Source organism: Gouania willdenowi, chromosome 7 (genome assembly GCF_900634775.1).
Source record: "Gouania willdenowi chromosome 7, fGouWil2.1, whole genome shotgun sequence".
Classification (NCBI taxonomy): domain Eukaryota; kingdom Metazoa; phylum Chordata; class Actinopteri; order Blenniiformes; family Gobiesocidae; genus Gouania; species Gouania willdenowi.
In genome coordinates this window covers 29,326,346-29,352,480 of record NC_041050.1, presented here as the reverse complement: position 1 = coordinate 29,352,480, position 26,135 = coordinate 29,326,346, and the positions used below count along the sequence as shown (strand labels likewise).

Genomic DNA, 26,135 nt, shown 5'->3' with positions numbered 1-26,135 from the left:
ATTAATTACGTCTGTCTGTGCCTCACATCTTCTGGAAGAAAAGGCTAAATTCAGGCATTCATTAAAATTATTATACACCAAAATAGAATTTTATTGATTTTATTAACTTCCAAAAGATGTTACTATATTTAGTCTGCAGGCCATATTAGAAGAGCATTGATAATGAGGCCTACTTTTTTTTTTTTAAAGCATGTATAACACTCAACATGTTCAGAAACCCTACTTTTTATCCCTTCATTTTTTTTCTTTCATCACCACCATTTAGTTTAGGCTTCATTTTGTAACTCAACACTTTAATAATAGACACGTTTTGAATAAGTTGTGTGTGTTTGTTGCTTATGTTAGTCCACTTGGTGGTAATAATCTGGCATAATAAACATTTGGCCAGAGCCGTGTGTATAATGTTCTAATTGAAGTGGACTACTTCTTTCCAATTAGCGAAACACTCCTTGAGCTTTAAAAGAGAAAACCCAAAGGGCACGGTGTCTAGAGGCCTCTTTGAAATATGCAGAGTAAAAATAATAACCTGGCCATCTAACATCAAGAAAGGCAATAATTACAGATTTTTTTTGTGTGTGTCCTGTTTTTGAACTCACGCTACTGTTTTATCAGGTCATGGTACTTGAAATATAAATCGTACCAATAAATAATTTGTTTTTCAGTGTTAAGATTATTAAATAAACCAGTGATAATAGATTACTTTAAATGTGTGCATATTATATGTTAAAACCTTACAATTACCCAAATACAAAGACTTTTCTTCTTCCCTGTTCAGATCATGACATTGACACATTCTTTACGAGCCACATTTAACAACTATGAGTTCATGTTGTATTATAAATCTTACACAAATGCCTCTAAAAGTGAATTTTTACATTTGCTTATTGTAGCTCTGATTTTATTTATTGCCAAAGCCGCCACAGGTTGTACAAAATACCAAATACAAACACAATTGATCTGTAGAATGTTAAAAATTCCTACACAAAAGGAAGGATTTTACAGTGTTGCAGATTTTCATAATATATATATATATAACAGAAGTAAATATTTCAAGCAAATACCATTTTATATATATATACACAACAAAATGAGACTTATATACAACAAAAAAGACGAGAGCAACCATCTCTATGGGAGTTTCTCAAAACGGAATATTTTTGGCAGATGGTAACTAAATAAATATTAGTGTTTAAAAAAAAAAAATCTAAATATATTGACATTGTTACTGTTCATCTGTTTTGCATAGTATTGTACTCATACGCGTTTCTTCACTAATCTACGATACATTCAATTTCGACTGGATTCAGATGTTTCCGTGTAAATCCTAAAAAAAAACATCCACCATTGTTTTAAAATAGGGATGTCCCGATGATATGATACCGATATTGCATCCTTACGTATCCACCGATACCGATATCGATCCGATACAATATCAGCATGAATCATACACACTTTTATAACTTATTTTGTAATGTGGATTGTTGGAAAAGGCTTGATCAGGTGATGTTACTCAAACAGAGAACCATAGTCAGCATCAGTAGGTTACTTTGTTGGAGTGTGAACCACAGTCACCTATGGATAGAAGTGCTGGAGCAGGACATCTCTAGTTTTCAGTCTGTGAAAACACCTGAAATATGTTGGGAAGTCACTTTGGCAGAGGAAGAACAAAGTAACAACTTCTATGCATCCGTCTATGGGATTCCAAGTCCCACAATGCAATGCACAGACCTTTTTAAAGTATGTTAATAAATCGAGTGTTTATAGTGGAGCTCAAAACAAACTTTCAAGCAGCAATTTCAACTTTTTGCATATTTTTTTAACTAAATGATCAATGAGGCCAATGTCTTTATCGGATTAAAAAAATATTATCTCCTGCAGCTTTAAGTGCAGCACTGAGTCGAAAAGGACAAAGAAAACAGAGATAACATTTATAAATGAATAGCTATAAGGCACAGTGTAGACCTGAAGGTTGAATGCACCATGGCTCGCCAGTGTCGTCGCGGCTCAAACCCAAACTGTGTTTTCTGGAGGTTTTTCCTAAAAAAAAAAAAAGCCACAAAACAAAATGAGAGCATCTTTATTCCAAACAATCCCATAAACAATTGTAATGAAAGACAGACTTTTACCTTCTGCTGTTGAATAAACACCACAGCATCATGGACAGTGACAAAAATATGTTGAGGGTTCATGTAGTTCATTAGACCACTAGATGTGAGGATCTTTAGGACGTTCTCTGTAAGAAGCAGGACGAGAGTTTACCCAAAACAAATCTGCATTGAAAACAATTGTAATTAGAAGCTATTTAAACACACAGATCTCACCGTTACAGTTTGATAAATAAACATGAACTCCGATTTTCTGGCATTCAGTGCAAATCTGTGAGAGAAAAAAAAGAAAATGTCAAAATATGAAAAGTTATGTGAAGCAGTAGAAATACATTTGTTTTTTGTTAAAATTAGTATAGAAAAGAAAAGAAAAAGAAACATGTATAAATATATTAAAAAAAATTGCATTATTTGAAAAAAGGCAACTCTAATGTACTTGTCGAATGCTTGCATTTCTTTTGAGTGTATTACTGGAAAAGGTAACTTGAATGTTGTAATTTATGTTGGGCATATACTTCTGCCTGTTTCAGTCTTGGAATATATTTTTAAATTGTGATTTATGTTTGAATACATTTTTGTTTGATTGATACAAATATATATATATATATATATATATATATATATATATATTTGTAGCGGCAGAACAAAACAAAACTTGTTTTTGTTTTTTGTTCAAGTGATTTTACTTTTATAAAAAGTCTTGCTCCGGCAACATCCACAAAGATCACACTGCTGCAATCGATTAACACTGCCTGGATGTCACTCTCAGATGTTTCTGCAGATGGAAAAAAAGAAAAATCCCCACTTTACTCAAAATTATTTGCACTGCAATAGCATTTAAAAAGGAAAAAAGTCTATTTTTTTGAATGACACTGTAGTACACAAAGCTGTACATGGTAACAATGAACAATCAATGCTGGCTTTATACACCTTTACTCGCCTGATTTAAAGATTTCATGTTCAGAAGAAAAGGATGTGTTGGCAATGCCTCTTTCCTAGAAAACACAATAGTGTGAGATTTTATTCATACTGGGTTAAATTAACATCTGATTTGTTTGTTTCCAAAATTATCAACACATACCACAGTGTTGACGGTGGTCTCTCTTTCCCGTTTCTCCAGAGCTTTCCTGGCCTTCTCTCTGCTTCGTATATTTTCTGGTGTCAGGCCCAACAGCCTGCTCATTTCCTCCCTGAAGAAGCTACGGTTTCCGTAATAAATTGGCCCGTTGTAAGTCAGAATCTTCACTCCTGGCACTTCATAGCACTGAAATAAATCCAGACGGATGTCTCTTTAATCTAGGAAATCTCCGAAATTAATAGGATGGGAAAAAACCCCGAGGCGCATTGTAAATGAGGCCGAAGATACAAAACAGTTTCTATTTATGTTAAATATGTGTATATATATATATATATATATATATACAGTGACTATAGATCACCTTGCTGTGCTTCTCCACCGGCCTGTAAATTTCTGTATTGTTGGCTTGGCCCAGGACTGAACAGCCAGCCCTGTGGATGAGAGCAAAGTATGATACATGATGTACACACTATAAATATTATGACTTTAAAGTTATATCTTCTACAAGCAATATTGAATTATCTTACTGCTTCCACTAATATTTGAGCAGAGTAAATATGAGGTGTACCTTTGTGTGCGGCAGATGACGGTCATCATGGAAAAAACCACCCCGATGGCCAGGCCGAGGTCCACGTTAAGTACGACCACAGACAGCCATGTTACCATCCAAACCAACTACACACACACAGAAAAAGATGCTGTAAGATAAAAGAATCATATTCTGTTTATCTTGTATTTGGATCAATGTCGTGACACCTACATGTAATTATTCCGTCTAACTGCATTTCTTTTAAAGGGTTTCCCGATCCGATATTGATATCGGTCCAATATCAGCCAGAAAACGAATATCGGATTTTATCGGACTGCACCTAAAAACTCCAATATAAGCGCTCCGATAAGTTTTTGTTGTTTTTGTCCCCACTCTCAGTGGTTCCCACCATATACTGACAGTAAAAAATAACAAGTGAACTTGAATGGTTGACTACCGTATTTCTTTAAGTTAAAAAAGGTTTTAAATGCATAAAATGATACCAATTATGTAGTAACTTAATATATATGCACTCACTTTGAATAACAGAATAACATTTTCTTTTTTTTAAATGTTACTGAATTAATTTTGTAATTTAGTAAGAAAATAAGTTACTATCTAACTATCTATTTAAATGTATTTATTTTCTGCCCTATTTTAGTTATAGTCCAGTGTATGTATTTGTATTTTAATTTCCATCATAATATTCATGCAAACCTTGCCAGATGATGCCCATTTTATGAAATATCATGCAATGAAATCCTTGACCCATCTATGCTATCCTAAACTTACTTGACATGTAAAAATCCCAGAATCATGAAGAGAAAACTGATTTTATTGTTTATTTATATTTTTGTGTGTTTGGTGTGTTTACATGTTGAAAAATAGTTCAATTCAGTCTATAATCTTATTCATATGAGACATTAGAATCAAATGGCCTTACAAAGTCTATCCTGCTGATTCTCCACAGCTCAGGTAAATCCTTAAACTGCAGGAACATTTGTCGCAGGCTGGTGACATTGATGCACGCCAGGACTGCCTGAAAAAAAATAAAAATAAAAAAATGTACTTTGTCTTTTTTTTTTAAGCACTAAGTAGCATACAAGTTTATGTGCGTACCTTTGGCAGGAAGTAGAACAGTGGACCAATGAGCAGCAGGACAATCAGGACAACCAAAGTGGTGAACAAACCAGAAAGCTACAGGAATACACAAACAATGCACAGCCGTGAGCCGATGGATAGAGAAAAAAAAATAAATCATTTTTGGGAGAATATATACGCTTGTACTTTCTTACCTGAGTGTATCCTCCAGCACTCTCCAGTATGTTAGTGGTGGCGAGAGTGGCTGAACTGGGAAAACATGTAAAAAAGGAGGAAACTGTGTTGGAGATTCCATGAGCAAGCAGCTCCTGGAATGGGATACATTTAAAAGGAAAAAGTAAACGCACACATCCATTCAACAGAAAAGCGACTATTATCTTACTGTGTTTACCTGATTGGGGTGTATGGAATAACCATGTTTATCAGCGTAAATCATTGCCAGTGAGACTGACACGGCATAACCAACAAATGTTATGGCAATTGTGTCTCCAGCGATGTCAGGGAATGTGTGAATGGCAGGCATCTTTGGCTTTGGAAATCTGAGAATGGAAGAGGAAAAAAAGAGAAGCAATTGGTCAATAAACTGGTCGGGCCGGTCAGTGTATGATTTGGTCATTGAATTTCCCATTCAGAAAAGGAAAGCAAAAAACTAAAAAAACATTTTTGATTTCAAATGTCTTAATTCGTGTACCCTTCGTTCTTTGGTTATTCCATTTTAAAACCAAAGCAAAATAACAAATAAACAGTGTGGTTATTTTGTTTTACTGACTTAAAACCAAAACAGAAAAATCAAAATCCAGAAGAGCAGCATTTTTGTTTTTTTTTTGTTTTAAAATTAAATCTTGTTGTGTCGGGAAACTATGGACGAGCGCTTCATGTTTTAAGCTCACCACACAGAGGGGACCCACAGACGGGGGCAGACTTTTACTCCTGGACAAAAAAAGGAGCAACGCATAAATCACATGACTGATGAACTGGTGAATTCAAACGTTCTTAATACATAAATAAATCAAAACAAAAAATGGATGTTACGTAAAACATGCACATGATATGTGATTAAAGGAACCAGAGGTGGTGTAATGAATCGACTGTTGCTCCTCATTTCTTGTGATCAACTTCCGTCTGTGTTGATGGCTGCCGTTAGTGGCTTACGGTATTATAACGTGCAAAAAATATATCTTTACTGTCCTTAAAAAAGCTGTAATTCTTTTTGAAAAAGTGTCAATTCGTAGAAGTTTTAACATCCATTGTTCCTCACACCAGCGTCAGTCGATAATCACCAATTTATTTGGCAGATATTCACAGACTCGGACTCCCAGCATCAATAACTCTTAAACGAAACGTCATCGACACACAAATTACGCCTCTTTGCCATCGGTGTGAGGTGGACAACATGAGACAAGATCATTTTTATCAAATGCAGCAGAGTAAAAGTCCGTCTGTGGGTCGCTCTGTGTGGTGACCTTAAAACAAGAAGCTCTCACCCTAGTTTCCCCCAAATATCCAAATATCACACAAACAGAAGATTTAATTTTAAAACAAAAAAACGCTACTTGTCTGGTTTTTGATATTTCTGTATTTCTGTTTTGGTTTTAAGTCAGTAAAACAAAATAACCACACTGTTTATTTGTTATTTTGATTTGGTTTTAATACGGAATAACCAAAAAACAAAGGGTACACAGTATTTTCTCTATCAGGGTCAAGAAGGGATAAACAATTCATTTTCGTTTCGAAAATCAAAAAAAACTTAAAAACCAGAGGACAAAAACAAAAATTAGCATTATGCTGTTTTTCTGGTGCCAAAATAAATGAATTATCTCTATATTTTCCCTGCTTTGAAACTGTACTCCAAAATCATTTTTTGAATTGGCAAAACAGGGCTTGTCATCTGCAGAAATCACCAGAAAAACAGCAGCATCTTCATATGTGCTCTTATTTTGAAAGGAATGACTTCCGGTCTCACCATAATGAAAAACGGGCGTTTTTTTTTTTTGTTTTTGTCCTCTGGTATTTCTGTTTTTGGTTTTTGAAACAAAAATTTTGAGTCAAATGATTTTTAAATGTTTGTTTATCCCTTCTTGATTCAAATAAAGAAATATGCCTTGAATTTATAAACTAAAATCAAATCAACAATCATTCTTTGTTTTTTGATTTCCTTTTCTGAACAGAAACATACACTGACCTCGGGCCGTACACAACGATTTATTTTTCTATCAGTAAATAAAAAAAATTACCCAGCAGGAATATGACCAACTATCTCAATGTCGTAAGCAGAGTTCAGCGAGGTTGCGTAAGCTACAACTGTAGCAATGATCACCTGGAGAGATGAATCAAAAATGGACATTAACAAGAGTGGAATTAATACATTTAACATTAATAAAACCTCTCTGACTTACTGTCAGGATCTCCACAGGAATTGGCGTCCGTAGGCGATGTCGGTACCTCATGTTGATCTCCTTAACCGGGACCAGGACCGCCAAACACACCAAAGACATCAGCAGCTCAGCCATGTTGGTGTGAGGCAAGTTCTCCATGACCGAAGCTAAAGTCTGAGTACAGAAATCATTTGGTATCAGGGGTCAATTACATTTTTCAATTACAATTACCTTCCTCAATTGTCCATGTTCAATTACAACTCAATTACGATTACAATGACTGACATTTTTTCCAATTATAATTTTTCCCATAGAAGTCGATTACAATTACATTGTCAATTACTAAAGTTCAAATTCAATTAATCACAATTATTGAGCCTGAAATAAATGAACCCATAAAACATGACCGCCCAGGGTTCCTGACAGGGTTTTTGAAGACTTTTCAATGCCATTTGAAATCATAATTAAGACCGACTTCACAGTAATACAACATTTAGGGACAAAAAATGCCACATATATTACATAGGGTTAGGGTACATTTTTTACAGTGTCTAGTGCAGACGTGCAACTGGCGGCCCCCAAAGTAAACACACAAAATGACAGTAAAATACACAAGAAAAACAGACGCAAATCATCAGAATCACTCAAAATACACAAGAGGACTACAAAAATAGCCAGAAATCTATGAAAGAACAAAATTATAAAAAGAATAAAAACTATTAAGAAGAGCTATTAAGTAAAATCTTCGTTGGACAGACAATTTTGTATAAATTTACATTTCCCCATGTTGTTAACAGTCGCTAAAAGCAGGACGTCCCGCTGCAACAGAGTCACTGTTTTGTAGTTGTTTCCACTGTCCTGAATGCATGATGTTACCGTAAATAATATGTATATAAAAGAAAAAAAACAAATGTTACCATTTATTTTGAAACATGAGACTAATTGCAAATTCATTTTAATGACAATTAAGCCCTTATTTTTAGATTCATGAATTTAATGCCTTCTAAGACTTTTTAAGGATCTGCGGGAACCCTGCCCCCTCGTGTGTTAGCTTGCTGTTAGCATCTCTTATGACAACAGGTCAGTTTTCATCCATGTCTAAAATCAGCTGTAAAATACACTAAATATCTTATCTATCGTCTAATTTGTTTTTCATTGCTTGGTTACCTTGCTAGGCTTCCTTACCCATGAAAATATTGGTATTAATGTCTTTGGTGAGGGTGTCTGAGCCTTTTTTTTTGTCAGTATACCGCTCCATTTAAATGTTTTCTTTAAATGGTAAAATTAACCTCAAGAGAACGCACAGGTAGTGGGAAAAGTTGATATGGAACATATTTTATTATTAAGCCTTTTCACACTCTAAGAACACTCGCTCTCGTTCCGTTCTTGCGCGTGAGTTCAATGGTCAAGAGACATAAACTCTCCTTGGCTGACAACGAGTCTGACAGAGATTGAGGTGATTTTTCTCAAATTTGTAAATTGAACTAAAATAATAGTTTAAAAAAATAATCATGGACCTGGTTAGTGAATGGTGTACCTCGTAAATTAACCCATTCAAAATAAGAACTCATATAGTGCTTTTCACACTCGGAAATCTTGCTTGTCCCATCAATAAAAATTATATATTTTATTCATAAGCTAAAAGATAAAAATCTCAAAGACACTTTACAGTTGTTAAAACAAAAAAAATAAAATAAACTAACAATAATAAAGGTAAACAGAAAAAAACCCATTACAATCAAAAGTGTGAGTCTGAATTCCACCCGCAGGAGACCCAGGTAGTTGGTGTTTTAGTGCACCCGGGGTCACCTGTGTGGAAGCGAGGGGACTGCCCTAGCTTCCATACTGCTGCAGCTGCTCCCATCGTTTTTTTAAAAGTGCTAGGATCGGCGTAAAGTGGCTTTAGCGGAAAGCGCTGGTCCCTCCTCGAGTCTGAATATGTGTAATATTGATAATATAAACACTATTAAAACACTAAAGATCTCTGGAATAAAATTACAAACGCTCTTAGGTTGTAAATATCAACAGAGTGAACGAGCTTGTTTACGTTTATATCCCTCTCGACCTGTGACCTCCCAGGTCACGCATGTGCAGTTCCAGAGTGTGAAAAGTCTTACTGTTAACTACGTATGTGTAAACCATAGAACTGTAACATGGTTCCCAGTTTTGCGTTTAATGAAATTTCCACACCAATTACAATCACAGTCAATTATCTGAACTCAATTTGAATTCAATTATGATTACAACAGCAAGATATTTTACAATTACAATTATAATTGACCCCAACCCTGTTTGGTATATCTGAACATAACTGAAATGTGACACAATATATGATGCTTTTTTTTAAAAAAAAAATACTTATCACACTGCTTACCTTGAAGAGAGAAAATGTCCCAGTGTGGCGAGGGAGCCTGAGTCCCAGCATGCTTTGCAGCTGTGAGACTGTGACATGGAAGGCTGCAGCACTGGTGAAAGCCTTCACAATGGGCTCAGAGAGATACGTGGAGAGGAAGCCCAGCTGAAGCCCAAACATGCAGAGCTGCAGAGTCACATGAGCAACAATATTAAAGTATGATTATAAGATCATCAACCACATAAGAAGAGGATGTTACATTGTGAAAACAGAGGTGAAAGTAATGGAATACAAGTACTCACATTACTGTAATTGAGTTGCTTTTATGTGTACTTTCTAAATCAGTCATTTTACTTGTACTTAAAGCTGATATCCGCAGAGTTACTGATAAATCTATATTTGTGTATGATTCTTCTGAAATGCGAAAAAATACTTAACTAGTCTTTTACAATGGTCTACTGCCGGTGGTCATTCATACACATTAATGTATATAAGTCCCTCCTTCGTCCTATAGACCCCTATACAAATGAAAATGATCACACAGCCAATAGGCTTCGACTTTGTGTTTTTGAGACTGTCAATCAAAGTGAAAGTGGAACTGTGGACGGAAACAAGGCCACGCGTCACAACAGCAAACAGGTAAATATGATTTTGGCTCTTATCTGACCCATAGATCTATATCAATGCAACCTTATTATGTTCCACGATGTGCGTGCAGAAAAGTGGAGTCGTGGCTTCTGGTAGATTGGGAGAGGCAGTGGGAGGAAGTGAAGCTGTTTAGGGCGGGACATCGAGACCTTTCTCAGAAACTCCAAATAGCAGCTTTAAGTATGTTTTAAAAGAAGTAAAGTAATTTGTTACATTTCTACACCCAACCGTTACTGAGTCAATTACTATTTTTGTAATATTTTTTTTTATTTCATGGTTTCCTCATAAACGTTTATGAAGGCACAATGAACATAATTCATGTGTTCTTAGTCGTGCCATTCAAGTCTAAGGCACATTCTATGTTAAGGTTGGGGTTTCTACCAGGCACGTTTGGCAAGGCACTGTTTTAGAGTTCATACATGTAACTATACTTAGATTACTTCTTAAATTTTGAAATGAATTAATTGGTGTTATTTTATTTAAAAAAAAGAATGTTAACACTTTATAATAACTATCTGTTATAAGTAGTCAATAGATCATTAATAAACTGTTCGTTATACATTTGCTAACAGATTGCTAATGATTTATAACTGTGCCTTATAAATTAGTAATGGATGATGAATAAGCTATTAATAATAATATTGACTTGTTAACTATCAGTTAAAGCTTTATATACGTTATTGGGATGTTATTCTAAAGTTGCAACTATTCCTCATTTATTAACAGTTAATAATTGAGGAATAGTTGCAACTTTAAAATAATGTCCTAATAACATGTATAAGCTAATAACTTAATATATATTAACTCAATTTTTACATGCACAATAGTTTGCAATAGCAAATTATAACTCATTAACTAACACTTTATTAATGATCTATCAACTACTTATAACGGATAATTATTATAAAGTGTTAATAAAAATAATAAAAATGTGCACATATAATACAGACATATACAACAATCAAAGCTTTATATATCTGTATTATATTTGCACATTTCTGTATTTGTATCATTATTTATCTTGCCTAAGCATTCTTTTTATTTTGAATTTAATTCATTGGTCTCATTGTATTTTGAATTGTACATTTTGACAAACTTTTTATTTTATACCAATGCCTTTGTAGAAAATAAATTAAGTTCTAATTGTGCAAAATCTTGTCTCTTCCTATGAGTGTCTATAATAAAATGCTATATAATAATAATAATTATTATTATTATTATTGTTAGGTTTATACACAAGAAGTTTACTGTATGCAAGGGAACCATGGCAAGATTTATTATGTGGTGGTTGAAAATAACTAGTAACTTTTACTTTGAATACTATTCAAAGGCACACACTGGACTTTGTGACCTAAAGAGTTGACCCATACGAGTTATTTTAAATGAATCCTCAGGCTAATATGCAGCGCTTGACAGTATCAATGATCTGAGCGAGGCTTCCCTCTTGATATACCGCCTATGTAAGTTTGGAGAGACGGACCGTCTTTGGCCAGGTCATGTGACCTGGAGAATGCCTGGAGAAAAGTATCACTTTAAGGCAGTCACGTGACCACAGGCTCGGATATACTCATTGGGGTAAGGCTTTTGCTAGTATTTTTGCGCCTGTTCGACTCCTGGTCATGACCGAGGCAAGCAAAAAGTTTAAAACTGCTTCTCCGGAGGCTAAAAGATGCTACCGAAACTCGGCCCCCTCCGCTGACCCGCCTTCCGCCCGGTGTCGGACAACGCCCCGCACACACTGGGCCAAAAGTTACACAGTGTGCCTTTAATTGAGCTACTTTTTACTTATACTTGAGTATTTTATGTATGACTTACTTAAACTTGTATTTGAGTACAATTTCAATCAAGTAGCAGTACTTCTACTTGAGTATGATATATCAAAACTCTTTACCATAATAAGTCCAGAGAGAAGTGCTACAGCAGAGGCCACCCCTATTCTCTGTGCCTCAAAGTCAGCAGCTTCAGATGAACTGGAGTTCAGCTCCAGAGGAACTGGAACCAACTGCTCCACCACAGAGCCAGTCATCAGACTCACCACAGCAAAGGTACCTGAGGATTACACGACGTATTAATGATGGCACAAATCAAGCTGCATAATCATTTCCCTGATTTATTGTATATAGGTGGCAAACTTTTTTTTCTCCATCTTCGTGGTAAATCTGAGTGAATGCAGTCTTTTCTTACCTGTAGACACATGGCGACCTGTGCCAAAAATCATGTAGAGGACAACAGGGAAGAAGGAGGTGTACAGGCCAAATATAGGAGCCACAGATGTAAGAAGGGCAAATGCCATCCCTGTTTAACAGATGAAATATATATTAGAACATAAAATATGTATTGAGTTATTTCACAGAAGTTTGAATGGGAATAAAGGGACAATATAGGCTTTATATAATCTGTAGTAAAACTAAACACAACAAGATAAAAATAATTTAGTGAAAAGAGACATTTTTTTCCTTGAGATTACAGAAATTATGCTGGAGAGTGTCATCATTCTCACTATGGGCTCTTGAGCAAGGCATTTAACACAGCAAAAGGAAATGCAGAGGTAAAAGTTTACATTTTTGGTTTTTATTTTTAGATTAAATTTATACTAATGATAATGTTTTTCACTATCAAAAATGTAATCCATCTCATCCATCCATCTCATGGAGCAGTGTTAATAGTATACATATTTGTTGATACTTCTTTTTGATTAAAACACTAGTACATAAAACAGAATTTATTGTTATCAGTGTTAGTGTGCAGTTATTAAGTAAACATTGCCAGTTAATGCTGATAAATAGTAATTTATCATTAATATTATTATTTCTATTAATTATAATAAATAATAACAATAATAATAATTAATTTCTATATATCAGTATTCAATAGCAATTTTACTTAATAAAGACATACTAACACTGATTACAATAAATTCTGTTTTTAAATACTGGTAGTTTAATCAGTAATAAAAGAAGTCAACAAGAGTCAGTGTAACAAAAACTATTTATGTATATAGGCAACATATATATTCTGTTTTGTTTTTTTACGAAGTCTTTATCTTTTTACCAACTGTGGGTAAGAAGTGTTTGTTAAATGCTATTTAACTCATTTATTTATTTATTTATTTATTTATTTTAAAGAATGAAAAACTTTTGACAAATAATTTAGGCATTTAGTCGTCACTTTTTATGGTTATTTTCCATCTGAGATGTACATGCAACACTGATTTATGCAATTGTTTCATTATATTATGTTATATTATATTATATTATATTATATTATATTATATTATATTATATTATATACCAAAAACCATACACCCAATGTGCAACACTTAAACACATTTGTCACAATGTTTCAGTGAAAATAAGCATTAATACAAAAACTTTATCAGCAGTAATTAACTTTACTAAGTAGTAACTCCATCTCATATGTATTAAACCTTTTGTGAGTTTGAATCCTGGAAAGTAAATCAGATGTTCTATCATCACCAGTGGTGGCTCACCCTGTGGGATGTGAAGGATTCCTACGGTGAGTCCAGCCACGGTGTCTCCGAGGATCCATTTCTTGAGCCTGTATGTGGGCAGCCAGCTCAGAACAGGGACTTTCTCCTTCAACAGGTGGACACAGGCTCTCCGTGAGCAGCTACACCTCAGCACCAGCTTCTCCCTCAGCCTCACACCAGTGCCACCACTGCTGTTACTGGTGCTACCGTCCTCTGAGCCGAACGCCTGCTTGAAACGGTCCTCGGTGTAGATGTTCCTGTACACCGCCACCGACGCGCTCATCTCGGTCACTTAAAGATGACTGACGCCGATGGAAACCTACAGGAGCAGCTGTTTAAACAGACAGCAGCCCATTACAACACACATATATATATACATATCTATGTTTATAGATATATATAAGGCAGGCTGCGGCCTGACCTCTGAGGCCAGGGCACTTTCCTGTCAGCCTCCTCTCAGCCAATGACATCTCTCCCTGCCTGACCTTTTTGTTACAGTATCAAACTACTTTGTTCTTATCTATGTCCAGCCTAAGGTGTGCTACTCAGAGGAAACCCTCAGGGTCCTAATGCCTAAGGCTTCCCCCTGATCACCAGACAAAATAATGTCTCTTTAATTCAACTTCTCGACATTTTGAAGACTTTATTTAGGGGGAAACTCACAATTTAGAATTTGAAAAACGTATGTCCAATCCAATCCACTTTATTTATACAGCACATTTAAACAACAAAACCTTTCCAAAGTGCTGCACATGAGATCACAAAAACAATAAAACCAAAACAATGCAAATGAGCTACACCACTAAATGAGTATAAAACAATTAATAAAAATAAAAAAACACATTAAAAAAACAAAAAAACAATAAATAGAAATAAAACTGATTTAAAAAATCAATTGATAATAATAATACGAAATATGGGTCAACTCTTAAATCCAGTGTGTGCCTTTAAATAGTACTCAAAGTAAAAGTTACTAGTTATTTTCACCCACCACATTTTTTTTTTTTTTTTGGTAATAAATCTTGCCACGGTTCCCTTGCATACAGTAAACATCTTGTGTATAAACTTAATAATAATAATAAGAAGAAGAAGAAGAAGAAGATGAAGAAGAAGAAGAAGAAGAAGAAGAAGAAGAAGAAGAAGAAGAAGAAGAAGAAGAAGAAGAAGAAGAAGAAGAAGAAGAAGAAGAAGAAGAAGAAGAAGAAGAAGAAGAAGAAGAAATACAAATCAATACAAATCAATACAAATAAATACAAATAAATAAGAACAATAAAATAAATAAAAAAAAAGACAGTTCACTGTAGGGCTGTGTTTTTCAACCTTAGGGTCGTGACCCCATGTGAGGTCCCCTAGAATTGGAATGAGGTAGCCTGAAATGTTTACTAATTGATTAAAAAAAAAGAAAAACTTAAATGACTGATTAAAATTAGATTTAAAAAATTGTTAAAGTAAAAAACCTTACAAAATCAAAACTGTATTCTATACTTTCACTTTCTCAAACGTAAATCTAGCTAAAGGAAATGCACTATATAAATATCTGAGCTGGTGCATCTTGTCGCTTTGTGCACTAATTCTGACTACTCATAACACAGTATAACAGATATGATTAATCAAAAACGAATTCAGAAGAAAAATGTTTTATCTGGTATTGCCAAAAATTTGTAATATTAAAATGAAATCACGCAGGGCCGGTCTTCCCGACAGGCAACACAGGCGGCCGCTGAGGGCGTCATCTGTTGGAGGGGTGCCAAATTGCACCCCCCAAATATTTTTATTATTATTTCTGTTTAATAATAATATAAAAAGGTCTACTACATGTGAAACACATCCTTTACAATCACTTTACATGTTTTCTCTTAAATTGAATATTATTATTAAAAATCTGTAACTATACCTGCTAATCTTCTGCCCATATTCATATTTATTTTATTTTAAATTTGTTTTATTCTATATAATTCTATTGTGTTGTTTGCACATTGTGTTCTTTGATTTTAAGATTTGTGTTACTGACTAGTAAAACCAAACAGGAAAGTAGAAATTTCCTTGTACTGAAAATTTTATATTTTATTTCAACTTTTGATTGCACTGTTTTGCATTGCTTTTGGATTTTGCACCATGTTAACAGGATTATGTAAAAAATAAACAAAGAGAAGTACAGCTTGTTATGGATTACTTAAGACAATACAATTTTTGTCATGTCAGTTACAAATGACAATAAAAAAAAGGGCTATTATCATTCCTGATTAAAAAAAAAAAAAAAAGTATAATGCCAGTTTATTAATCCTTGGCATGTTATAAAATATAAGATTTCCTGGTCCACCTTGACCGTGTATAAAAACCATATCTAAAAAATATTTAATATATAATTGACTTTCTCTTTTTAGTGGCACAGGCTGTTTAATGTATTCTCCTCATTGTTTATTTAAATGGAAACAAAAACCATTTCATTCTTTCTTCTAAAGAGGTTAAATAAACCATATAAACCAAACACAAATTTCCCCTACAGTTGACAGAAATGGATAGGCTGGGTCTCATAATTAGATTTATGAACATGCAAAAGATTTGACAACAGACAGCCAATGTAATTACTAAATGTGAATACATAAAATAATAAATAGAGAGAACCACTTAATGGTCTTATATTTATGGATCGTCTGCTTCCTTAACATTACATTAGGCCTAATCATCACTTTGCATATTTGGAAGATTTTTGTGGTTTTCCTTTAATCCTCTAAAAATCAATTTGCTGGACTTTTTTTTAATATATTTATTTATTTTCTAAATATAAATCCATTGTTAAGGTCAATGCTGATGTCAACAAGTTGGAAAATAAGCTCTAATTGCAAAAATGTTGTGTTAACTTTTGGAAATACTATATATTGACAACATGTAAGTCAATTTCTCTTCTCTAATAACTGTAAAATGTGTCCAAAAAACAAGAACATTTTAGAACACACACACACACACTCATGCATACATTCGGAGAGGAGCCACAGTTAATAGTCATACAACGTATAGCCCTGTGAAACGTTTCAGGAGATCAAAGTGGTATTGTTGGTGGAGCTTGAGGTGTAACGTAACCTCAAACCCCGTCTGTTAGCGAGGAGTTCATATCCTAAAAGGATGGATTTCTGTAATGGGTGGGTGTTTAAACTGTGTAAAGGAGTATACCCAGCACCCATTGGATCTTAGTGAAACTCAATCACACATGTTGGTCAGGTTCATGGATCAAACTCTTATGGTAGAGCGCGCGTGACGAGTGATGTGTTTTTTTCCTTTGTCAGACAGGAGTAAGTACAAGCAAGCTTTGGGAAAATACACCATTGAAGATTAAAGATGAGAAACAGGCTGCTTTCCTGTTCCTTTCAACAACAACAAAAAAAGTCAGCGGAAGTTCAGTGTAAGGTAACTTTTTGGGTGATGTCTTGTATTCCCCAAGGTTACGTGTGGAAGGGCAGGCAGTGCCAGTGTTTCTAATTGTTGTTTCGGGAAACACCCAAGGATTTTGACTTGAATGGCTGCAGATTGTGTCACGAAAGACTGAAAATTACAAAGTCAAGTTGCGCACATGAAAAACACACAAAATAATAATAATAAAAATAATAATGAGACCCCAAAAAAATGGAAATCTCCTTAATGGTTACTTTATGTTCCTACATTTGCTTATGACAACTACCAGTGTTTCACAATTTAGAATTAAAATAGACAAATCAATAATTCTAATCATTAGTGGCTAATAAAGAAACCACTAAACCATTTTTTATCTACATTTTTGAAGTTAAGTTCTTTGCTTGAAGATGGTGAAGTTGCACATGACATCTCAATGATTTACAGTCCGCATTAACAGGACTGAATCATAACATAATCTAATCGCTATAGCAGACATGGGCTCGTCCGTGAACGGTCGCATTTACAGACCTTGGAGTCGCTGTTAGCTTACCAATAAATGGGAAGAGATTCGTCACCTTTATAATAAGTGTTGACTAGGCTACTGGGAGTGAGGCCCAAGGCCAAGGTAGGCTGACTTGATAATAATGTATCATGTCTTTCTGCAGTCAGTGCCTTCTCCTCGCCCTTCTCTCTCTGCTCTGTTTCAGGATGTTGTGAAGCTGATGATGGCAGTTCCTGATCTGTGGTTCACGGCTCAACTAGTCTGAGACACTCTGATGTTCTATCTTTCTATTTTGTTCTGTTGGTCCTTCTGTCCACTAACCCCAACCAGTGGAGGCAGATGGCTGCCACCTCTGAACCTGGTTGGGAGTTGTTTCTTCCCACTGTCGCTAAATGTTTGTTCATGTGGATCTTGTTGGGTTTTTTCTTTCTCATTATGAATTTTATATTTTGATAAGTGCATTGGGATGACTTTGTTGTAAATTGCGCTATACAAATAAAGTCGAATTTAATTTAATTTAATCTTTTAACCATAGACCCACTCACTTACATCCACACAGAGACAGACAGATGTATTATTATTATTATTATTATTTTTTTTTTTGCCAGCAGATTTTTGAAGGTTAACACTGCTTGTACTGCATTCTTCTTGCTACAGTTATGCATGTTTTATTCTTGCAAAATGAATAAACAATACATTTATTATATTGCTTGGTTGTGGCCATTACCAGGTAAGCAAAACTTTATTAGAGGGGAAGATACAAAAAGAGAGGGCAGAGCAATACACCTTAGTAGAGGGGCGGAGGGGTTTGGTCGTGCTGAAAGTATAATGTGATGTTACTATTGTGCATATTGTACAATGGAGATGACTGTGTTATTTTTTTCAAATGTGTGTCCACTCAGACATACCAATAATTATGTTAAAGGTTTGTTAAAAATACGTATAAAAAGTCCTTTTCATTTGCACAACCCAAAATATAACTTGTGCAAAACCAAGTAGATATTAACTGAAAGGCACTGGCACAGATCTGAATATTAAGTGTGGTGATTGTTTCAGTGCTTTTCACAACAAGATGCAACTAATTCTATATCTCAATGTAATGTTCAGTATTGAAGATGCAAACAGGGTGTAGAGGTCAAAGTGCTCGGGATGTGTTGGAGCAAATTACTGCCTGTAGTAAAATGATTATTTATCCTTGCTGGGATGAATTGAAGTGTTTTTGAGCAGTTATTTGTGTTCCAGTGTTGTGGTCCTATGACTTCTGTCTGGTGCAGAGGAGATGCAGTGATATAAGGGACTTCCTTTAAATGCTAGGAATGTGGGCCATTGTGTTGATTCGCTCCGGAGGATTTATGAATGCACCAAAAGAATGATGTGTCTGCAGACTGTTTAAACAAGATATTAATCAGTGGGCAAATGAACAATGCACTGGAATAGAAAAGGATATGGAGTGTTAGTCCTCCACTAGATAAAAACCTGTCTGTCTCTTCAAGACAAGAAGTTGTTCATAAATACCTCAGTGACACGCAGACCTCATAGATTCAATTCAATTCAATTCAACTTTATTTATATAACGCAAAATACAACAAAGTCATCTCAAAGCGCTGAACAAAAATATAAATTCTATAGTAAGAAAGAAAGAACCCAACAAAGATCCACATGAACAAGCATTTAGCGACAGTGGGAAGAAATTTCCAGCGGAACCAGGTTCAGAGGTGGAAGCCATTCGCTTCGACAGAGATGGTCTATCTCTGTGATTAAAGACGCACAAATGACAAAAACAGCTCACATAAAAGGCTATTGTATGTAAACCAAATCAACATGAATGAGTCGGGATTTAGCAGCTGCATTTGCAATAAAAAAAAAGGTTGATATGTTTGATTACTCAAGGAAGTGCTCCATTCATGTAACTCCAAATGGTTTTATGAATCCCAATGATGAGCCGACATAATGACTGTCAGGTTCTGTTTGGTTTTAGTTCACTTTAGCCCTTGTGGTCCTCTTTTTGTTCTGAGTCTTTGTTTCTTCTATTTAGTTTCCATTCTTGTTTTTCATGCATTAACTCTTGTCTTTGTGTTCCCAGGTATTCCTGCTCGTGTCTCCACCACACAGTGACGTCAGTGTGTTTGGGTCATGAGTAGCTGAGTGTTTGGATGCACAATGATTGCTGAATGTTACCGTCCTTGTGTGCAGCCATGTTTTGTTCCCTGTTTCCTTGTGCCTCGTCATGCTTTTTTTTAAGATATGGGTTTTTTATTTGTGTCGCAATAAAAATGGACTGGTTCCACGAACGCTACGCCGGTCTGATGCCTGAATCTCCCTCTGCGCTTGGGAACTCACCCACCACAAATACATATCATGACAGAATGATCCAGCCGACAATGGACCCAGCGGACTCTGAGGATGAATGTACGGGCTTTGAGGACACTGTCTTGTTTCAACCGGACAATCTTCATAAGGTTCTCCTGGAGTAGGACTGCCTAGGAAGAGAGCTGAAGGAGACCAGAGACCTCCAGGCAAGGCTGGACTTTGTGACTAAAATTATTTATTTATTTATTTTTTTTTTGGAGTCTCAATTTTGAATGGAGACCCAGAGATTTTTACTTGCCTTAAGCTCTGTAATTAGCTGCTGGACCATATCACCAAACTCATTTAGCGAAGTTTTCCAGTGTCCCCTAGATTCAAGGCAAAAATTTATGATTCCTGTGTAATGTATTCTTTATAGTGTACGGTGTTAAGTGAGCAGTTGTTTTACAGAAAAGGATTGTCTTTTTTTCACTCACTCTAAGCCAATTATGTGTATCTGATGGTATTGATGCTGAGAAAACTACAAAAACCTTTTTCTTTAAGATTTGAAATGTTCTCTTCATTCAGAACATTTATTCACATATAGTCATAATTCTGGTTTTGTTCTTGCATTTATTTAAAGATATTCCATTTTCCAAAGGTTCTATTGGTTTTCTGTTTTTTAGATCTTAATATTGCACACAATTGTTCTGGAAATACTATAACGAAGCGCTGCAGCCTCCAAGATCCACACTGAGATGGACAATGAGATCTTTAATTTACTTAAAGTGTTCACACAATTTAAGTGAAAAATAAGCAAATATGTCTAAAATGGAAAAAATTATCTTTTGGTTGCATGGTGAGTGCATCATAAACACTTCATAATTTCACTCCTTTTTGACGCTTGTCTCTTACAGTTATTCTCCTTCAGGGAGAGTTTTCAGTTTCTTTTTGGTCTATAGTTCCTCCAATTGTTCTTTATCTGCTTTATGGGATGCTGCCCTGACCCCTTCATGACTCGCTGCCTTGGAAGTGACCTTGTCTATAGGGGTGAACACTGAAAGCCAAACCTGTCTCTGTGTCTCCTTACCTCTCCCGGCCCTTTCCGTTTGCTGCTCCTCTCCATCCATTAGTGCCTTGTCTTGTGCTGCCCAAACACCACTTGACTTCAGGAATCACGTCCCTTCATCGGGTGATTCTAGTGTTGTCTGTTATGTGGTGCAAAACCTCAGACATTACCAGCGTAACACAAATTTGTCAATAAGTGCTTCTTTATTTTTTTAGTGCAGATTTTTATGGGAGATTGTTGAGCAATACAATATTTCAAACATTCACAAAACATGTTTTCTCTTCAAAGTTGGATTAGACAGCTCGTCCATTTTAACAAGAAAGTGTCTATTTGTACGTTTGCCGTACGGACAACCAACAGTGCTATTGGTACGGTTACCGAAGTACAAGTACAGAGCTAGGGTTAGAGTTAGGTTATAACCCAATATTGCAACAATTTTTCGGGTTAGGTTTAGGGTAAGGTTTAGTCTTAGTCCCACGACTAAACTGGCCAATGACTGACCTATCACGTGACCTAAACTGACCAAATAGGGGCGCTGTGTATGGATAGAATATTGATACGGCAACCGTACAGATAGCCACTGCCTTTTAAAAATATTGATTTTTAATCAACACTTTGTATTTTAATTATCATGTCAAAGTAGTGTTGTACGTCTTTCCTTCCGCATTAGTGTTGGTAATGCCAGATGTGAAAGTAACGGATTACAAGTACTCATGTTACTGTAATTGACTTTTACTTATATTTTTAAATCAGTAATTTCACTTGTACTTTTAAAAAGTACAAGTAATTCATTATATTTCTACACCCAATCATAACTGACTAAAATTTATTTATTTTTTTGTTTTAAAATGATCAACAGACATTATTAAATGCATCGCTGATTAAACGTAATGCACCGCGCCAAAACAGCATTGATTGCAAGTTATTGTCTCAGTTTTAGAGTTAATAAATTTAGCTATACTTAGAGCCTGGGTTTTTTTTTAATTATTATTTCTATGCATTTTGACATAACTTTTATTTTATACAGATGCATTTGTGAAAAATGAATTAAGTTCCAATTGTGCAAAATGTTGTTTCTTCCTTTTTAAGTTTATACATGAGATGTTTACTTTATGCAAGGGAACCGTGGCAAGATTTATTACCAAAAAAAAATGTGGGCGGTGAAAGTAATTAGTAACGTTAACTTTGAGTACTATTTAATTGTGCTACTTTTTTCGTGTACTTCAGTATTTCATTCAACAGTACTTCTACTTGAGTAGGATATATCAAAACTCTTTACACCTCTGGGTAATGCCCTCCCGTAAAAGAACAATATTTCTCTGTGTCAAAGTTGATTCTAAACTTTTTTTTTTTTCAAAGCAGTTTACTAACATTGCGTGAGTGCAATGGATATTGTTGCTTATTTCCTGTTCATACCCAATGAACATTTAATGACCTCCACCACACCTATGGTCATCACGTCCATTCATCAAGCATCTGGGTCATACATCTCCTGAGTGGGCAAGACATTACCCGCCTACATCCACAGGCTCCCTGAGGATCAGTATCTGGGTGTGTGTGCTGGAAGCATCCTCCACTGTTTAAATGTAATGCTCTCATTAGCAACAAAGACCATGACCTCACTAAATTATGTTATCTGACATTAGAGTTGTCTATTTCCATAACACCCAAAAGGCATATTTCAGGACTCAACAAAGCCAGGATAATAAAAAGAAAGCAAACCCATAATCTTAATCATACAGGGGTTTTTTTAAAACAGAAATTTTGGTAAAAGTTTCAAATTAGAGTGGCCAAAAACAGAAAGAAAAAGTGGTAAAAAGGGTCCAAAGTGTCGATACTGGCTTAAAAATGGCAGAAAAGGCATGAATTATGGTGAGAAGAGGTTAAAAGTGACAATAATGGGTCATCAACATATACAACGTTAGGTAGGAAAAGTGCTGGAAAGGGTTCATAAGTGCCAAAAGTGTCTTAAAAGTGGGAATAAATGTGCAGAAAAGGTATTGAAATTTGACGTAGAAGTGGGAGAAATGGGAGTAATGTAGCAAAAATGCATCAAAAGGAGCAGAAATATGGCAAGAAAAAGTGATGAATAATGGTTAAAATATGACAAGTTTGGTGGAGTGGCTAAAAATATTCTTAGTTTCTTGAAGGCATCTGGCAAACCCCTCTCAGTGTCTCAAGGTGGAGAACCCCTGATCTAGCATAAAGCCAGGTGCATAAGGTCGTTTCTGTGGCGAGAAAGCCACATTTGACCAAAACAGACCACACAGAAAACACCTTGGCTCTGAAACATTTTAGCTTTCAACAGGAACAAATGTAATATTTCAGCAGACATTCCTCTTCTTTATGATATGATCTGTTCAGAATACAATGTCACTCACTTATTTTCTGGCCCCTATTCCTGACTCGCTGTTGGCACTTTCTCTATATTGGCAAACATATAATGTAGCTTTAGTTCTCATATTTTTTTTTATCATTTTTACTTAATCAGTAAGTTTCAATCACTATCTGTCAGAATAAATGTTAGATTCACAAAATTATGAGGGAATTATTTTGAGTCAAGACCTTGGCTTTGACTGGAGAGTGTGGTTATGGGATGTGTCTCTTCCTGCCCATGGCGAAGCATTGTGAAGCTCAAGTACACAGCGGCGACACAGCCTTGAACTGAATTACAAGCGCCGCCACTGCATTGTCTCCCTCACCTCCACGTCTGTCAATGCTGGATTCACTTTCAGATCTGGAGCGCTCAATGGTCCAATGCAACCACAAAGCAATCATTCCTAGTTGCAAATGTTTCAGCAAGCATTGGAGGAAGAGTTTTAGCCCATGCTTCACCAGACAAAACAGTGAAAATAAAAATGAAAATGCGAAAATTTACATGCTTTAAAGTAAAAATAAAATAATGTACAACTGTGGTGTAAATGTAAAGTGGTAATACACCAAAGTGACTCCACAATTCATCTGATGCATGAGTCGAGGATGAAGTGGGCCCTTAAGAAACACAAGTGCAGCCAGGCTCACCTGACACAGAGTTCAACATAGTTTGGTTCAGTTGCCAAAATGTTGACTCAACACCTCTTAGTGTAGAAATGGGCAACTTCCATCACAGCGGGGGCCACAAAAATGTGTTTGTCTGATCAAAGGGCCACATTATCAACATTTATGTCAGCATTTAGAATAATGACCAATCTGAGCGTTAAGACAGGAAAGAAAAGTTTTTATAGCAAATGTGTGTTGTTTTTTTTTGACATTCTGTGTATGTTTGTTGTTTTCTTGCTTGTCATGATTGCATTTTTTGCATTTCTGTTCTCCCTTTGTGTATTTTTCTGTTTTTTGGTGTCATAAAATGTATTTAGTGTCATTTTGTGTGTTTTTGGAGTAATTGTTGTGTATTACTGTAATCATTTTGTTTATTTTTGTAGTAGTTTTGTGTGTTTTTGTAGTACTTTCTGTGTTTTTCTTATCTTTTACTGTATTTTTCTGCAACGTTGTAATTCTTTGCATATTTTTTTTTAATGTATTCTTGCTTTTGTTTTGTGTATTTTTCAGTCATTTTGTACGTTTACTTTGGGAGCCGCATGTGGCCCCTGGGCCACCAGTTGTCCATGTCTGTGTTAGTGGCTTGTGAATGCTGTTTATGACATCATTTACTTGCAGATTAACATCTTTTATTATCCTTAACTCTGACTCTTTTGACCAGCTACAAAAAAACACAAATGGGATTAGTTTTTCTTTCTTGCTGGCTGCCTCTTTTCTTTCTGAAAGACAATATTCTGGTTCTTAGTTGAAGTTAAACTCCTGCAAATACTAAATCCCAAGTCAAGTTTTTCATTTTGCGCAAAAAAACAACTGTATCAACTTAAAGTGGCGAAACAATTCAATTCAGTGTTACTCTTGCAGTGAGGTGAATTGCACATTTCCTTGTGTCATTGAATGCACCAATGCTGCATGTGCCATTCCCTGCACCTCTGTGGGCCTTAATTAGATCATCTAGACCACATGTGCACACCTTTTGGTTCGGCCATGCCTGAACTGTTGGCTTGGTTTGGTGTGGCAAGGATGTAAGTCGTTCTTTCTTTATTGGAATGTCTGTGATAATGAACATCAGTGTTTTAGGCCTGTGTCGAATTCTGTTAAAGAGACTATAGCCTGAGAGTTTTGTGGCGCTTGAACAGAGTGAGCCTAGGTATCCTTTTAAAAGCTAACATAATGTAGCAGTGGTCATTTACTATTAAAGTTAATTCATTTATTTCTGTTAAAGCTTTGCCACTGCTGTCATGTTATGCTCTACCTTGTATGCCTAGTTTTTTTTTGGTTTTTTTGGTTTTTCCAATTTAACCATTAAGTTTCTTGTATTTTGTTGTATTGTGTGTTACTAATTTAGTTTGTTGTGTTTTGGATTTGGTTTCATAACCTCTTCATTATTTGGATAAGCCAGTGTTTGTGTTGTGGTTTTAAAAAGCAAATTGAAATAATTATAATGTAGTTTTATATGGTTAATACTTGTAAACAAAGGTTGTTATGATTGTACACTACCATCTCTGTGTTCATTCTGGGGCTTACCTGGGCATTCATTAATTTTAAGATGCCATCGGTAGGCTTAGCTTAAAGGTCTCATGTCATTCTATTTGTTCTAATAACCCCAAAAACATAGTATTTAAGGTTAATTTTCCCAAACTCACCTGTTTTCCAGAGTTTTAGCCTCTGAAAATGTCTTTCTGAGCAACTCTACACAAACAGGCTGGTGCGCCTACTTGCATATTCATAAGTGGGCGTGTCTATAGACGGGACACTGACTTCCTCCTCCCCGCACGGTGACGTAGGGCTAGAGGACGACCCGCCCTCCTCCCACCCGAGACAGAGCGTGGGGGCGGGGCGTTCACCGGTACATACACAGACTGTAGAAAATACATTCATAGTGCGGCAGATAGGATGCTGAAATGCTCACCGTTGTGGGCGTGTCTGTTTACATGTCAATCACGGCAGGGAACTTTCTGGAGGCGCGGCTTCTCCAGCTCAGTGCCGCGTCAAATTCGTCATCAAAGTGGAGCGAGGTGTTTGTGCTCACCCTGCAGTAAGAAAGTCTTTAACTTCCTGTTACAGATCGTGGGTCTCTGGCCCCGCCCTCAGGCTTTATACAGTTTCCAAATGTGGTTGCACTCTGATAAACGTGCAACGTGCTTGTGTGGGCATTCACTTACCATTACAT

At 35.7% G+C, this 26,135-nt stretch overlaps 1 protein-coding gene across 1 annotated transcript; it reads right to left on the bottom strand.

The window, feature by feature from the left end:
• Positions 1–1,633: 1,633 nt before the first annotated feature.
• slc26a10 (solute carrier family 26 member 10) lies at positions 1,634–13,962 on the bottom strand. The gene is made up of 18 exons (XM_028453450.1): positions 13,680–13,962; positions 12,374–12,484; positions 12,081–12,238; positions 9,563–9,727; positions 7,210–7,362; positions 7,048–7,130; positions 5,205–5,352; positions 5,008–5,121; positions 4,832–4,909; positions 4,656–4,751; positions 3,752–3,858; positions 3,545–3,614; positions 3,187–3,369; positions 3,046–3,100; positions 2,792–2,880; positions 2,322–2,376; positions 2,127–2,233; positions 1,634–2,037 (listed from the first exon to the last, which is right to left on the bottom strand). The coding sequence occupies exons 1-18, from the start codon at positions 13,960–13,962 to the stop codon at positions 2,005–2,007; spliced, it is 2,088 nt and encodes a 695-aa protein (XP_028309251.1). The 3' UTR covers positions 1,634–2,004.
• Positions 13,963–26,135: the final 12,173 nt, after the last annotated feature.

Bases quoted from the DNA above. Each gene is read 5' to 3' on its own strand.
- slc26a10 (XM_028453450.1), bottom strand. From the start codon at position 13,962: ATGAGCGCGTCGGTGGCGGTGTACAGGAACATCTACACCGAGGACCGT. The intron at 7,131-7,209 runs GTAAGTCAGAGA...TCATCTCTCCAG, and splicing joins TTCCTGTGGAGATCCTGACA to GTGATCATTGCTACAGTTGT. The intron at 4,752-4,831 runs GTACGCACATAA...ATTTTTTTTCAG, and splicing joins TGTTCTACTTCCTGCCAAAG to GCAGTCCTGGCGTGCATCAA.